This window comes from Equus caballus, chromosome 24 (genome assembly GCF_041296265.1).
Source record: "Equus caballus isolate H_3958 breed thoroughbred chromosome 24, TB-T2T, whole genome shotgun sequence".
Classification (NCBI taxonomy): Eukaryota; Metazoa; Chordata; class Mammalia; order Perissodactyla; family Equidae; genus Equus; species Equus caballus.
This window is the reverse complement of record NC_091707.1, coordinates 17,660,654-17,677,073: the sequence shown is the minus strand read 5'-3', so window position 1 is coordinate 17,677,073 and position 16,420 is coordinate 17,660,654. Positions and strand designations below refer to the sequence as shown.

The 16,420-nt window shown below is 47.9% G+C and overlaps 1 protein-coding gene and 1 long non-coding RNA gene across 2 annotated transcripts in view; one reads left to right on the top strand and one right to left on the bottom strand.

Annotated features, from left to right (window-relative positions):
- LOC138920596 (uncharacterized) overlaps positions 1–3,150 on the bottom strand; it is a 114,106-nt gene extending 110,956 nt beyond the window's left edge. The window contains exon 1 of the long non-coding RNA XR_011432025.1: positions 3,006–3,150. This is a non-coding gene — a long non-coding RNA (uncharacterized lncRNA). The remainder of the gene's footprint in view (positions 1–3,005) is intronic.
- Positions 3,151–5,893: 2,743 nt separating this feature from the next.
- Positions 5,894–15,761, top strand: OTX2 (orthodenticle homeobox 2). The gene is made up of 5 exons (XM_014735864.3): positions 5,894–5,982; positions 6,133–6,199; positions 10,820–11,035; positions 12,067–12,218; positions 14,115–15,761. Exons 3-5 carry the CDS (start codon positions 10,939–10,941, stop codon positions 14,733–14,735), a joined length of 870 nt encoding a protein of 289 aa, XP_014591350.1. The 5' UTR covers positions 5,894–5,982; positions 6,133–6,199; positions 10,820–10,938; the 3' UTR covers positions 14,736–15,761.
- The last annotated feature ends 659 nt before the right edge of the window (positions 15,762–16,420 follow it).

The window sequence follows — 16,420 nt, the reverse complement described above, 5'->3', positions numbered from 1 at the left end:
TTAATTGTCTTTGTGTTTGGATAAAGTATGTAATCTTCTTCTCAACCACACCATTAAAATAGGTTGCCTTTTCAATTAAGAATTGTCTTGAGCACAGCAGTCAATTTTCCTAATGAAGATGCATTATATTTTCACACTTTTTTTTAAATAATGGAAAATCCCAGGTTTTCATTAGACGCGATTACGGAGAAATACAAGACAGTTTCTCTAAAATTTATGCGGTCATGCAGTGCATTAAACGCCAGCCTTTTAAACAAATTGAAATTTCTGCAGATAAAAGAAAAGCATGAGTATCAAATACGTTCAAACCCCTTCGTTCAGATTTAAAAAAGCAAAATACGATGAGTTCGTTTTTTCAAATGCGCTTAACAGATGTAACAATAAAAACAAGGCAATGCCTGTCTGGAAAGTCGCCTATAAACTTTTGAGGGGATCCTGTCTAGTTTAGAGATGACCTGCAGATCTTAAACTAAAGCAGTGATGTTTGTTGAAAATGCACCGTGCACATTTAGGTAATGTGTGGTCTTTGAACAAACAGCTCAGCTTGATCATTAAGGAGCAAAAATTCTCTGAGCTGTGCTCCTATAATTAGTTTTTGTTTGTTTCCTTCCTTGCTTTCAGTTTTCTTCTTTTTTAAAAAAAAAAAGATAAATTGAAAGCTAAGGACTCTGGTAGAACTGTTTAAAATTCTATGCCTTTGTGATAAGCAACTTTTCAATTGTTATAAAAAATTAAAATTGCAAAGTTGTAGCATTGAAGTTTAAAAATTGGTTGGAAATATTCATTCCTGGATATGAAAATGGAAAGTTTGCATCCATGAACAAAAAACGAAAAGTGTGTGTTATTCATTTCCTAATCTTGGAAATTTGGGAGCACATAGTGAAAAGGACCTGTCAAGATGTGTGTTTCCTTTGTTAATAAAAAATTTAAGTTACTATTTTTGCATATGAAATCCTATTTTAGACAAACAATTCCTCTTTTTTTCTCTCCCCATTCAATGCGAATACTCTCACAAGAACCAGATTAGAGTATAGTGTTTGAGAAAAAAATAAGTCAAATTCTTCTAAATAGAGGGGGAAAGTTCCCAACAACAGCTAGACATTTTTTTCCTTTGTCAGGCAACATCAGTTGGTTTTTTTGCCAAAACGATCTTTTCCAGGTTTTCAGGTGCTATGTCTTTTAAAAATTAAACTCTTTTTTAATCAACCAGCCCCTTAAAATGATCTGCAAAGAGTGGGAAATTAGATTTTCGATTAAAACCTTATCCCATCTCGAAGGATTACTTTATATTGATTCTTAAATATGGCTACAATTGATGGGCTCTAATTAAAAATCCAAAGGAAAAGTCTGTCGTGCCCATATAAAAGGAGCTTTTCATATATGGGAAATAAAGCTTGTAAAAGGTTACAAATAAAAGATCAGAGATTTATCCAAACTAGTTTAAAGCTTCACTGTGGTTTTCTTTTCTTCTTTTTGCCTTTCTTACAAAACCATTCCCTGGTCTTTTTTCCCCCAGTTTTAAATGAAGTTTGCAAACAGGCAAGATATTGGACTGTAATTGTTGTTTTATATCAGCTCTGTAAGCTCAAGGCTGCTGCCTGAAGTAGGATTGATTTCAAGGAAACTTCAGGACCAGGAGACGAAAATTATATAAACTGACAGTTACCACCCTTCATCAATCCATCCACCTTCCTGTCCACACCCTCCCAACCCACACCCCTCACCTCACTCTCCATCTCACACTCACACATGCCCTTCTTCTCCCCCACCCTAAACTTGCTCTGCACACAGCCTTGGTCCACACACGCTCGGGGACAAACGCAGCTCCCAGCTCACATTCAGCTCATAAATGTCTCACAGCCCCACATCTCGCACTTGTCACACAATCTTAATCCGTTTCATTCCGGAACAACATGGTCCTCTTTTCCTCTTTTTTTGCATTTGGAATTTGCCTCCTACCCTTTTATCAAGACGGCACAATCCTATCTTTGAAGTCATTTCTTTCCCCCTTACCCTCTCTTCTGAGACAACCGCAATACAGGGAATAAGCGACCCAAGCTTAAAACACAGTGATCTGTTGCCTTCTATTTCCCCCCAATTCTGCCTGCATTGCCAATCTTTAACCCTTGTTAAAAAATTAATTAAAGTTAATCTTGTCAAAGTTTTTAATAAAGATATATCTAAAAACCTAATGAAAAATGACTTCTTTGTAATATCATGGCAGTTCTAAGGCAAGATGTGGTCCCCCACTGTCCACTGAATCTCTGGAAAGATCGGAAATTAATCTTCATATTTCTGAAGTAAGTGTTCAGGCAGTCTAGCTGGCTCCTTCCCCCTGAGAGGCTGTGTTCTCACGGAATATGGGTTTTGTTCTTCTTTTTTAATTAGCCTGGAAGAATCCTGAGATCTCTCTCCTTTCTCCTCCCACTCCTCCACTCCTCCCCCCACCATAGTTAATAAACTTGGAGGAAAGTTTGGAATATTTTAAAGTGGTCTGGCATGTGGAGTGGAGAAAGTAAGCGGAGCTAGCACCAGACGAGAATCTAGATTTCAAAATACACGTCAGCCATAGTTTGGAAACTGCATGCAAGCGCTGACAAATAATTTGAATCCCTGTGTATTGGTTTTCTTAATTTAGCTTCTGAATGCTTACATCTCATATTCATAGCCAGATAATTGTACTCGTGGCAATTAAAACCATCCACTTGTTAATGAAAATTACAAAAACATAAAGCATGCCATCATAAGTCAGATTCACAGAAAAAATTTTTCAAAAGACACAGGACACAGAAAAAAAAAGTTAAACATGAACAGAAAATACAATGACCACATAGCAAGTATGGGAAGTTCAAGGACTTACTGGAAATCAAGAGTTAGACTTTTCATCCAAGGAGTCTTTCTCCCACCAAGCCTCTAAGGTTTTCAGTACAACAGCCCAGCCCCCTCCTGCCTCCAAAGCCAGTGGCTTTTGTCCTGACCTAGAGTAGGGTTTGTGGGGACTGTACCTGAGCCCGGCTGTCTGCAATTTCCGAATTGACAAGAAGAGACTGGAAGATAAAAAGCATGTTCTTACAGGTGAAGAGCAATTTTGCAACTTTTCCAGGAGACACTCAGGAGAAAGCTTGCTTGCTACGAACTGCTGCAGAGTCTGGGCAGAATTCCTCTAGAAAGAAAAAGAAAGTCTTTTTTTTTTTTTTTTTTTTTTTTGTCTGCCTCTCTCTGTCTCTAGTTCTCTTTCTCCCCTCTGTCTCTCTCTCTCTCAGATCCAATCTTTTAAGAGCTTCAGCACATTGCTAAGCTAAAGGGAAATTCTCTTTGATAAAGCAGTGTTTCCAGCTTCTGGGTTTTAAAACCTAAATCTATATTCAAATCTGGCTGAAGGTGTGTTCTGGGATTTATGAAAGCCTCTTAAAGGGGTAAATTTACCAAACCGTGACAAAATCATCACAATCTTACTTTAGACATCTGAAGTGGATGAGAATTTTAAAGAGACCCTTGTTTATTTAACACTGTCCATTTCCAACTCGTGGTTTATTGGTCCCGCATTTCTGCGAAGTTATTGGACTGGAGGGCAGAGCAGAAGCGGGAGCTGTCTGCCCCCGGCCGCTGGGGAGGGAAGAGCCCTCCCACGGCCCGCGGCGCCCAAATCTGCCCCAGTCGAACAGAGAGCGGGAGTTTTCCGGGAGGTTCAGCTGCCCCCGCGTCTGAGAGGACATCGCAAACCTCCACGTCGGGCTTGAGGGGTTTCCCACCACACTGCACCCCACAGCAGTTAGATCTCCAAGTCTAAAATTTTTCGCTTACTTCGTGGGGATCACAAGCGCGTGTTGTGATATTTCGCCACCCCACCCCGCCCCCACTGTCCCCAAGGCCTCCCTCCAGCTCTTCCCCTCCGCCAGACCCACCACGTCCATTTTTCTTTTTCGTTCTCTGATGCTTTAACCATCATTGTGATCAAACTGAGGGAAGTACTGTCTTTTCTCGGAGTAGGAATGAGGCTCCGGCTCAGGGGAGCGGGGTGTATTTGCCCTTCCTTCCCCGAAAGCACGCACGGTGACTCCGGCCGAGCGCTCCCTCCCCGCGCCGCGCTGCCAGACCGCCGGAGGCATTTGTCGCGCCCCCCCCCCCCCCCATTGAAGGCCTCTGGGGCAGTCGCCAGGTGTTTCAGTACAGAGGGGGCCGGGTGAGAAAAAAGGTTCGTACTCACCCTCCCCCCAGCCCGGGCCCCCAGAGAGTCGCCACTCCTGGGAACGCGACAGCCAACGGGTCTCTTCGGCCTGGGGCGGTCTCGGAGGGCCCGGGAGGAGCTGGGCACACCCGGAGCCGCTCGGGGCTCGTGGGGACGCCTGGGCCCAAAGCTCCAGAGCCACCTGCGAGGCTGGCGGCCCCGCCGCGCGCCCAGCCGGGCCGCCGAGCGCCGGCTGCCTGGAGCGCGCGCCCGTAATTCGTTAATTGCTGTAAATCCCAAGGACGGCCACATTTGATTACACATACAGTATAAGAACCGACAACAAAGCGACGAATTAATTACCGACTTCATTAACATAGGTCCCCAAATTAAAGGCAGCGAGCTGTTTCTTCGGGCCCACTCGCCGCGGTGGTGGTTGGAGGGGAGGGAGTGTAGGAAGAGGTTTTATTTTTCTTTTCCGGCAGTGGGAGTGCTGGGGGGAGCTGTCTTCTGCACCCCCCCCCCCATTCACACCCCGCCAGCAGGTCCACTTTTGCCCCCCACACCCCGCCAATCCGTTTCTGCTTTTCTAGCGACTTGGGTCTGTCTGAAATCTGTCGGGTCCGGCTCTCGGCATCAGGAGGGAAAGTGGGGCCCGGGGTCGCTCTCCCGCCTCGGTCCCCCGTGTCGACAAGCTCCGGTCCTCGGGTCTCGGCCCCAGCTCGGGCCGCCTGGGCTTGGGTAGCTCCAGGCCCCGCCGCCGCGCTGGGCGGCGTTTCTTTTAACGCGGAAACTCGGATTGTTTCCAACGCCAGCCCCCAGCGTTCGCTCCCTCCCCGAGTGTCCTGCGGACCCCACTCTCACGCCCCAGATCCTGACCTGGCTCCTGCTGCCTCCCCAAACCGGCCGTGGGCTTAGATTCCGGGGTTCGTGTTCTTTGAAGCCTGCCTTGGGCTTTTTAAAACTCCGAAACCCTGCGCGGATCCCGGGAGCCCGGGTCTCTGGCTCCGGGGACCGGGAGATGCTTTCAAGGGCGTAATGAGTGGGAGAGGCACTGAATTTTTGAAAATAGTTTGTTCTTGGACTTGCGTTTCCGTCTCTCTCTTGCCTGCGCGCGCGCGCGCCTCACTCCCAGGCCTGGTTCCTTTCCCCTTCCTGGTACCCTCAGCGGGGTCTGACCCTGTTTGAGAACACATCGTCGTGATTCTAAGCTCAGTCTGACTTGCTCTCTGCGTCTGATCCACACACACTTACTGCTAGCGGGGAACGCGATAACCCAGTTACTCCCCACCCTATCCTTGCTCCAGTCTTAAATATTTCTATCTTCCCATCTTGCATCGTATGGGTTTCCTTTCTCCCCTTCGCTAAAACAAAAACAAACCAAAAAAAGGGAGGAGAGAGGAAGGGAGGAAAGGAAGAAGAGGAGAAGGTAAGGAGAGACCTCCCTGTCCATCATTTTAATTATACAATTGGTTCACATGCTCTGGCCCATAATGTATATTTTAAGCAGAGCCCAGTGTCTTTCAAGAACATTCTGGTAATGTCGGAGGCCTGGATTTGTTGCCTGCTCGTCCCCCCGTGCAGCAGCGGCCTGTTTTCCTCCCCCTGTTGTGTGTTTTTATTATTTTCCCTCTGGCTTAGATGTGTCAATCATTCTCTCCCTGCCATTGGTTGGAGAGTTTGCGTCAAAAAGTTGCCAGAGAGGCGCTTTCTCAGCAAATCTGCCTGAGAGCGGAACCAACCTCAGCTCCAACTCGGCCTCCACTGTTATTAAAAATAAAAATCGCTAGAGCAGCCCTCCTCACGCCTCCTTTGTATGTATCGCAGAGGGCCCACGCGCGTTCCGAACTCGAGCTACTTTCCTCATTTTCGGTTCTTTAAAATTTTTTTTTCGTTGTGTTTGACTTTTTATGGAAGCGCGAAGACCGCAAAGTTTCTAACTCAATACTCTTGATTTCTTTTAGGATAGCTGGCTATTTGGAATTTTGAAGGATAATTTGATTTTTTTCTAACCTTCCAGGAGGCTGTAAGGTAAGTGTCCGTCTGCCTTGTTTGTCTGTCTATATCCATACCTGTGTGTTCCTCTGCCTACCATCACCCCAGTACCTCCAATAACCCGACCGATGCACCTTTGCGAACGTGGAGTTCTTCAAAAGGCTGATGTATTTTTTTCCGGATACATTTTTAAGGTGTAATAACGATCATTGCGAACAATCTGTGATCTGCAGATGAGGGCGGGAGTGGCAGGAAGGGAGGGAGCTCGCTCCTGGGGTCGCCGCTTCTACAAAACATCGTGGAAACCCTGAGAGTCTAATGTGGGGTGTTTTGGAGGGGTTTGGTTTGCGGTTTTGTTTTATGTCAACGCCCATTCTAGCCTTCTCCCTGCGATCTTCGCGTTTTGGCCTTCGGATGTGGTTGGGGTCATTTGCATTGATCCCAAGGACGTTTTCAGAGTGCGAGACAAAAAGATGCAGATGTAGCAAGATGGATGGATAATAATTAAGCTAATAATAATAACAACAATAATAAAATAATAAGATAGGCTCCTTCTAGGGCCGGCTCGCTCGCGGGTCCGCGGGCGCGGTGGCCGCCGCCGCAGCCCTGCCTGACCCTAATGAACCGGAGACGAAAGCCGAGCGGATAACCGAGGAGGCGGGGAGCGCCGCAGCTCGTCGGCCGGTGCTCGCCGCTCGCTCTTTTCTTCCACCTCTCTCCCAGCCCAGAGCAGCTCACCAGGGTTCGCTTTCCCTTTTCGGCCTCTTCTGAAGGCCTCCAGGTCTCCTTTTTCTTGTTGATCACCACTCCCCAACCCCATAAAAACCTGGGAGTGCAATAACGCCCCATGAGTGTTGTGGTCCCAGACCCGGTGGGTCGCCAGGCCGAGCGAGCGTACGAGAGTTGTGTTCCAATGTGACTTTGCCGGGGATGGTTCCGGGCCCGCCCCGCGCAGCCCCCAGCGCGCACCTGGGGCGGGCAGAAGCGGCGGTGAGTGGTCCCCGCTCCGCCCGAGGCCGCGGATAGGAACCGCTCGGTTGGGAAAGGCGGCCTCTCGGCGGTTCTGGGACCCGGACGGCGGCGGGGCCTGCCTGCGCGCTCCCGCGCTCCCCTCCCGGGCTCGGGGACAGCGGGGGACTGTGGGCCGGGGGCGGGCCGGGGCCGACTGGTGCGCGGAGGCCCAGCCTCCGCTCTCGGTGGGCCCAGGGAGAGCCAGCAGAAGGTCTCAGCCTGCACCTGGCCTCGGCGACATGGCGCGCCGCAAACTGCGAAGGAGTCTTCGTGTTGATGCGTTCAAGTGACTCTGGAAATCCTAGTCCGATTTCAAGACACATTGTTTGAAACCCAAATCCCCCGTCAGCATTCCACCGAGTTGGCTTTTTTTCTTTTACAGACAGAAGTGGGGTGCAGGGACTCACGGCCGAGCTGCGCAGACCCTGCAGTGGTGGATTACTTGGGGAGGGGACGGGCAAGTCGCTCCTCGAAATTCTCCTCCCCCCCCCCCCCCGCCCCATTCTAGAGCCTCGGGGCAGGATTTCTCCTGCTCACCTGGGGACTTCTTCCCGTCACCAAAAGTTATTAGCACAAGAGAAGAGTTGGAGAGGAAACTCCTCCCCCCAAGGCAGGTAGACGCCCGACCTCTGCTCCCGGAGCTCATTCCGGGCTTTCTCCTCGCCATAATTAATAGTCAAGGCCAACCCTTTTGGCACGTTTCTTCCTCCCTCCCTCGCGGGTGGCAAGTTGTTGGATTCCCCGAGGCCAGAAACTTCGCCACGAGTTCGCCGGAGAGGGGCCGTCGCCGGCTGTGTCCGCGGCGCCCACGTCCCTCCTGTTTCTTTCTCTCCTCGTCCTCGTCGTTGTCTTCCGAGCCGCGGGCCAGTCGCCAGTCAGCGTAGTTTTGTTTCCTTTCCATCATGCAGAAAATTAATCAGCCCGGACGAGAAGCAGAGCTGAGCAGGGCGGCCTGTAATTAAGGGACGTGTGCCCCTCGGATTATCTCGTTAGTTTATCAAGAAAACATTTATTATAATTAATTCTCGGACGAGGTAATTATTATTGAGCGAGGACACAGCAACTGGTAGATGGATTCCTTGGAAGGAAAAAAAAAACAACAAGGGGGGGGAGGTGGGAGGGAGCGACAGATTGCACGAATTGACCGTTAGATATAAGGCGGCCCGGCCGCGGCGGGCAGCGGAGCCGGGCTGCGGGGCTGCGGGGCTGCGGGGCTGCGGGCTGCGGGCTGCGGGGCTGCGGGGCTGCGGGGCACGGACGCCGCACAGTCACTCGCGCCGGGAGGTGCGGGCGCGGCTGCGGGGACTCGCCGCGTGACTGCCGCCCGCTCCTTCGAGGTAGGAGTTCTCCAGGGGCCACCTCGTGAGCAGTCGTCTTGAGGTTTATAGTTTTGAAAAGGCATTTCTTTTTCCCCTTCTGGGCTCTGCTTAGAAAGGAGAGGAGAAAGGCGGCCTCGCAGGGCTATGAAAGCAGATGGAGGGGCCCAAGGCCTCTCCTCCGGGGAGTGCATACCTAGGCCGGCCGTTGAGAGTACCTCCTAGTTTTGTTTGGGGAGTTTTTGTCTTTTTCTTTTAAAGATGGATCGGTAGTAAAAGCGAAAATAGTTATCCTGAGAGTTTTAGCCGTTTTGCGAGGGTAGGGGCCAAGGAGCTCCACGAAGGGTCTCTGTCCTGGTGGCTCTGTCTGGGAGGCGTTTCTGCGGGAAAGTGCTACTTTCTAACGTGTGGAGTGTCCAGCTTTCTGGTCGGATGAGAGCTCTGCGTGTGAGAGCACTGCCACGTTTCTCATGCGTGCGTCCTACGGGGTTTTAGTGTTTCTACAGTGCTTCAGAACTTTCCAGTGTAGTGAGATTTTAAACAAGAACAACACTTGGGCTCGGAGGCTGTTTAAACAAGTAAATAACTGTATTTTAAAGCAATATTATTTTCACAGCCTCCAGATAACTGTGTCGCGAAAAGGAAAAAGAATAGAAAACATCAAGTCTTTGTTGTAAGAGCAAGTAAATTAGTTTTACTGACGAGATCATACAAACTTCTCCAAGAAGGGCATTTATAAAATTACAGTAAATTAGATCTGAGGGTGGAAAAGCATGATTTTTGTGCTTTGAATTTAAATCAGGAAGAAGTTGCAGTAGCCGGTTTCCCTTTGTGGAATTTTGTGTCTTGGTCTCTTAAGCAATGTAATATGAAAACCCAGAGTCCTTAAAACTCAGTGGGACCTCTGTAAAAGTGAGAGGGAACTTCTCCTGATCTTGTATCCGCCATTTTGAAGCAATCTCTCGTAGTGTCAAAGTTGCAAAGTAGAGATCCTTGCAGGATAAGTGCCATCTTTTAGGAAAATAAAAGCCAGACTTGCAAACTGCCAGGCTCTATTAACATCCGTTTTGGATCCCTTGGCTTGGGGGAGTGAGAGACACTCAGCTGAAGGAAGTAAATAACTTTTCTTTTTTTTCCTTTTCCCTGCCTGAGCTCTTTTTCTTATAGGATTGTAGGAAACTTGAAAGGTAGGGAGAAATTCTATTAGTTTCACAACTTTGGGTGTTTGTGTATATACTTTCTTCAAAACTATAAACGTGCAAAGGCAGCTGGAGTTAACAGGAAACTGCTGTAGCTGCTGAGGACCCAAACGTCTGAAAATTTGCCTCCTGCAGGATCTGCAGCCCCCACACATCAAATCGCCGTGGCAGCGGCTGGCACTACAAATGCGCACCCTTTCTACTTGCAAATGTGGGGGCCTGTCATTATCTGATTGGTGGGATTCTAACTTTACTTCAGAATTTCTAGCAAAGCCCATGTTAATCTTGAGGACTTTTTTTGCAATATGTTTAAATATTTGATGGGTGTCGATTAAAAGTTAAATACTTGTTTGTTTAGCTTTCGTCCTTTAGACACATATAATCAAGGTTCTCCAAAACCCTAATAAATCTGTTACTTACCTCAAAATCTAATTACCCAGACTACTAATTGGGTGAAAATGATTACTGGAAATGACTTCAAATGTGGAATAATAGTGGTCGAGCAGTTTTCTCAAGTTTGTCGATTAACAAATTGGTATTTTAGATGTCAAATGCGTTGACATTTTAGGTTCCCAGCAGTTGAAAGTGGTAAAAAGCTAAGATAATTAAAATCTGCCTTGGAAAGGCAACAGTTTGGGGAGAGGTAGATTTCTTGAATTGTTTCTTTGTTTCTCACCAATGGGCTTTGTTATCAGCATTATTTATTTAGCCAAAGAGTTCTTTGTCTCTGCAAATGGCCCCAATCAAGTTTTGTTTGAGACAATTAGCTAGTGCCAGCCAATGAGTCCTATGCAAATGTGGGGATAGGAATGCAATGTGTGCATTTGAAGGCGTGGGGTTTTGTTCTTCGGGGAAGGCAGATTGTAATTGCTTTCTTCGGGTACTTTTTTTTTTTTTTTTTTTAAGTTTAGGGTGGGGGTAGGGAAGACAGGTTTATCTGGTCTCTCTCCATCCGCTCTAGTTTCAGAGCAGCTGGGGGGTTGGGGAGGAGGGGGTGTTCTGCAACTCCTTTAAAAGCGTCTGCCCTGCGCTGCCCGGGCTCTTTTTAAATTAGTTGTGGAACGTGGAAGAGCTGCTGCCTCCGAAGCAGTAAACCAGCACCTCTGTTTGTTTGTTTGCTTTGCCCTTAGTTACACTACTCCAAACCCACCCATCAAGGACCCTGAATCTGTCCACCCCGGGCGAAGCGAGACCTTCCGGCTGGGTCCCCCAGATTTGGGCTGACTTTGCGCCTCCAAACAACCTTAGCATGATGTCTTATCTTAAGCAACCGCCTTACGCTGTCAATGGGCTGAGTCTGACCACATCGGGCATGGACTTGCTGCACCCCTCGGTGGGCTACCCGGGTAAGTGAGCCCCGCGACACTCCTGCCCCGCCCTTCCCCACGCCCGCCCCGTGGGGATGTGACACCCTTTCCCCCGGAGCACCAGGGGTGGCGGTCGCGCTGTCCCCACCCCAGCTCCAGGCGAGGTCCCCACTGGGTTTTCCTTCTGGAAAGCAAGTCAGAGCCACAGGGCATTTACCCGCCGAGGGAGCGGACAGGGCCTAGGGGAAGCGAGTGGGTGGATCCACACCGCTTGCAGAAAATCCCATCGCTTTATTCTTAATTGGAGTGAATGAGGGACACGCATTGGAGCGGGAGTGGAAGGTTACTGTCCTTGTCCTCTGGGCGAGAAGCCCCTGCCCACATCTCGAAGCCCAATTCCTGGAAGTGCGCTCCTGGACCAGCCGGGTGGGTGTCTCCTCCTCGATTCTCCCCGCCACGCCTGGGCTTCCCCCTTGACCCCCAGGCCCTCCGCCTCTAACCCCTGGAGCTGCGACTTACCCCGGGGGCCGGCGCTTTCTCTTCCGCTCAGATCTGTTTTTGAAAATCCTCGTAGAAAGAGAAGTCTGAAATATGCCCCCATTTCAAAGATGGAGGAACAAAGGCCGTTGGAGTCTTAAAAACCAGGATCTCGAGCAGCATCGAGATTGGACCTATGAATCCGAGCTGCCGGTCCTCGGAGATCCTTTGACTTCACGGGATGGATTTCTTGTTTGTGTCGTGGTTTAGGGGTTGGTTCTGGAGGGGTTCTGGATTTTTGTCTTCCTTTTATTTCATTTGTTTTGCGAGCACGCTCTGGCTGGAGCATCTCCGACGTCAGGCGGAGCGGGGCTCCCCTGGAACGGGCAGTGTGTATCCTGGGTCGAGTGTTCCCTGCAGGAGCCCAGGCCGGGGACGGGCTGGAGAGAACCTTGACGGCTCTGGGTTGAAGGGCTGGGAGGACCGGGGAGTGCTGCGGCGTGGGGGTGGGGAAGTCGGAGCTCCCACAGAGACCCCTTTGACTGAGAAACTGCTCCCCCATCCTAAAGGGCCCTGGGCTTCTTGTCCCGCAGCCACCCCCCGGAAACAGCGCCGGGAGAGGACGACTTTCACCCGGGCGCAGCTAGACGTGCTGGAAGCGCTGTTTGCTAAGACTCGGTACCCAGACATCTTCATGCGGGAGGAGGTGGCGCTGAAAATCAACTTGCCCGAGTCCAGGGTGCAGGTAGGGCAGACGTAGACAGAACCATCCTCCTGGCTTCCTGACCGTGCCACCCCTCCCCTGCCCGCCGTGTATGCTGCAGACCCAGGGGAGCCCCAGGTCTTTGAGAGGACCAAATGATGGCTTGAAACTTGAAAACGCTCCATCTGGAGGCCAGGAAAGTCTTCTCCGAAGGCCCCTTGAGAGCCTGATGTCGCCTCTCGCCCCTTTTTGTCCCGTCACCCACATGCAATCCTATAAGCAAGGGTCTTCTGGCCCAGGTTGCAAGGTAAGCCTGTCGATTTAGCTGCAGTGATAAAGCTCAGCCCTAGAACCCTGGGTCCCTGGTGGACAGAGGTCAAGACTTGGCAGATTTCAAGGATAGTCACATAATATTTTAATTCTGCCCTTCCTCAGTATGGAAGTCCTTCCCCATTCTCATCTACTTTTAGGGGTGAAAGAAACTTAGCTCCTGGATAGTCCCAGTATTTTTACAGATGAATAGAGTAAATGACTTGCTCAGGGTCACACACCAATTTGGTGGTAGAGCCAGGCATTAGAAGCAGCTGGTGCTCTTACCAAAGAAATTACACAGTAAGAATGTTTTCTTTGACTTCTTACAGATTGAACCATTTAGCAGATAAAATAATTAATATAATATCTACTGTGGTCCCTCCTATCTTCCCTTAGTCTCCCTTAACTTGACCTTAAGCTGGAGAGGGAAAGTGAACTCCCTACTTTGCTGGAATGGAATGCAAGCCCCATATAGAGTTCTCCGGAGAGAATGATTAGCACCCAAACCACATACCCACCTGGGACTGCCCTTCAGCCTGGATACATCAGTGTGAACTGCAAACCAGAAAAGAGGCTTTTTCAAAATAGGATGGAAGAAGTTTTAGCACTTATAAGGCTTTAATGAAAGTCTTCACGCAAAGAAAATACATGGCTCTGACTGGTTGGTGATGTTGGGCTCAGCCTTGCTGGCATCATTTTTACCACAGTTGAGACACCAATATAGGAGCTCGTTCAAGAGGACAGCAAAGGACTTCTTGCCCAGAAAATGCCTGTAGTTTCCCTCCAAAAATACTGGTAGTTATTTTGATAAGCCCCCTTATACACCAAACACAGCTCCTTCATTGCAGAACATGAACAGGGCTGGTAAAGAGAATTTTCAAAGTTGCACGCAGAGGCACAAGTTGACAGGTACCGGAAACTGAATGTGTGTGCTGACTGGCACTACCCTGAAGGCACAGACTCCAGTCTCAGACTTGAGACTAGTAGGGAAGCCTGTCGTCAAGCTCAAAGTAGAGTACATACAGTCACTCCACTTACCACAGAGGAGGTCTGACAAATAGACTCCTTCTTCAATAGGATCACTTCTTAGGAGTTTTCTTTGGTGAGTCTTTCAAGAGACAAAAAGAGTGATGGAAGCAATCTCCAAATTAGCAGTTGCTCCCTGGTGGATGGACAGTGGACTGCTTGAATGCAGGCTGTTCTTGTCGGCATATAACAACAGAACTGTTTTCACTCACTTCTCTTGTGTTTCCCTCCCAAAGACATAGATATTCTATTCCATTGTGAGAGTGTTCTAAAATACAGGTGGGTCTATGTGTCTGTGTGTGTTTGAGGTGAAATAGGAGGGAAGTGGAAAATTTTTAGCCATATATTTCTGTGATAATCTTAAATTTTATTGTTCTGTTCTAGGAGTAAAGCAGGGCCAAGTGGTTTTAGACAGAGCCTCTCCGACTTTCTCGCAATTCCAGGAGCAGATATGGGAGCCCCATATAATAGGTTTTCAGTGGCAGGAAAGATTGTCTGCTTAGCTCACCTGTCCATGGAGGACAGATTATAATCTGGGAGCCACTCTGGTCCTTAAGGAGTTATTGAAACCACATTAAAGAAGTTTCTTTCCCTTTCAAGGTATGGTTTAAGAATCGAAGAGCTAAGTGCCGCCAACAGCAGCAGCAACAACAGAACGGAGGTCAAAACAAAGTGAGACCTGCCAAAAAGAAGACATCTCCAGCTCGGGAAGTGAGTTCAGAGAGTGGAACAAGTGGCCAATTCACTCCCCCTTCTAGCACCGCAGTCCCGGCCATTTCCAGCAGCAGTGCTCCTGTGTCTATCTGGAGCCCAGCTTCCATCTCCCCACTGTCAGATCCCCTGTCCACCTCCTCCTCCTGCATGCAGAGGTCCTATCCCATGACCTACACTCAGGCTTCAGGTTATAGTCAAGGATACGCTGGCTCAACTTCCTACTTTGGGGGCATGGACTGTGGATCTTATTTGACCCCTATGCATCACCAGCTTCCTGGACCGGGGGCCACACTCAGCCCCATGGGTACCAATGCAGTCACCAGCCATCTCAATCAGTCCCCAGCTTCTCTTTCCACCCAGGGATATGGAGCTTCAAGCTTGGGCTTTAACTCAACCACTGATTGCTTGGATTATAAGGACCAAACTGCCTCCTGGAAGCTTAACTTCAATGCTGACTGCTTGGATTATAAAGATCAGACATCCTCGTGGAAATTCCAGGTTTTGTGAAGACCTGTAGAACCTCTTTTTGTGGGTGATTTTTAAATATACTGGGCTGGACATTCCAGTTTTAGCCAGGCATTGGTTAAAAGAGTTAGATGGGATGATGCTCAGACTCATCTTCTGATCAATGTTCCAGGAGGCATAGAAGGAAAAATGAAGGCCTTTGAGGGGCCTGCCAACCAGCAACCTGAAATGGACAAACCAATCTGCTTAAGGTCCTGTCATAGTTTTAGGTCACTGTTTTTTCTGATTTGCAAAGTGATCAAAAGCATTCTAGCCATGTGCAACCAAACACCACCAAAAATAAACAAACAAAACTAAATTGTGAGGGAAAGGAGGGAAGGACATAGCCTTCCTAAGCAGAGGTGTTCCAATGTTTTAGCCAATCCTTGGTTGAATCTTAGGAATGGACAGTGTCTCGAGCTCACTCACGTTTCATGACCAACTGGTAGTTGGCACTGAAAAACTTTTCAGGGCTGTGTGAATTGTGCGACTGATTGTCCTAGATGCACTACTTTATTTAAAAAATAATGTTCATAAGGAGTCAATATGTAGTTTAAGAGACAATCAGTGTGTGTCTTATATACATGGTACATCTGTGGTTTTTAATCTGTGCTAGACTTCAAAGCTGTGATCTCCTGTTATTGTATGCAACTTTGAACTCCACCTCTGCTGGGGTTCTTCTGTGATTAAATAGGTTATAATTATAAGCAAAATTCAGAGCAACTGAGTACTTATCTAAAAAGATTACCACCTTTGGCTGGAGGTGAGCTGCACTGAAACTTGACAACAAAATGTCTCTGGATGAGGAGAGTAAGAGAAGACAAGCAAAAGGACACTAATTCATCTGTAATTTACTGTTGGTAAGCCCAGCAGTAAAGAGACATCGGTCAATTGCTCTGACCATGATGAATTTATAAACTGAGATCATTGTTGTTTATGCTTGCAGATGTTAACTGGAAAAGTTATATATGCATAAACTTTTTCTTCCTGGATTTGGCAGATATGTATAATTATATTAAAATGGTTCTAGCACAGCATTGGGTCCAGTTTAATTTTACACCACTATCTGTGAATGAGAAGCCCACGTCAGCCTCTCCTTCCCAAAACATGTTTCTTGTAGGTCAAAGAGAAAATTAGCGAACTTCCTTTTTAAATTTTTTGTGCTCTAATCTACGGATGAACTAGATGTCATTGACTGTGGCATGGAAGGTGTTCGTGATTTCCATCAGGATTGCTCTGAAATTGAACATTGAGAGCCTAATGACCATTGCTTTTCCCCCTGCTGCAGACCCCAGCGATTTCTTAGGCACTTTATAAGGATGTTTTTAACATAGATCAATTTTTTCAGTGAGAAGGGAAGAACTCGTACCTCAGAGAAAATGAGAATGACAAGAATTCCTTGTCTCTATTATCTTAATGTGATTAAGGGTTTTTTTTTTTTTTTTTTAACTTCCAAGAAAATCTGAGGTAAACACGAGAGGGAATGTAATCAGAATCTCAAAGCAATTCAGGCAGAAATTATTTCTGAACAAAAGAGTTTCAGAAAAGTTTTAAAACCTATAATTTCAGTAGTTGAACATAAGGCACCTTGGTTAGTTTTTGTTTGTTTGTTTTTTGTTTCGTTTTGTTTTTAAGAAAGTGCTGAGGAAAAAACCAGGTCCTTTCTCAGTCCTACCAGCATTTTGTAA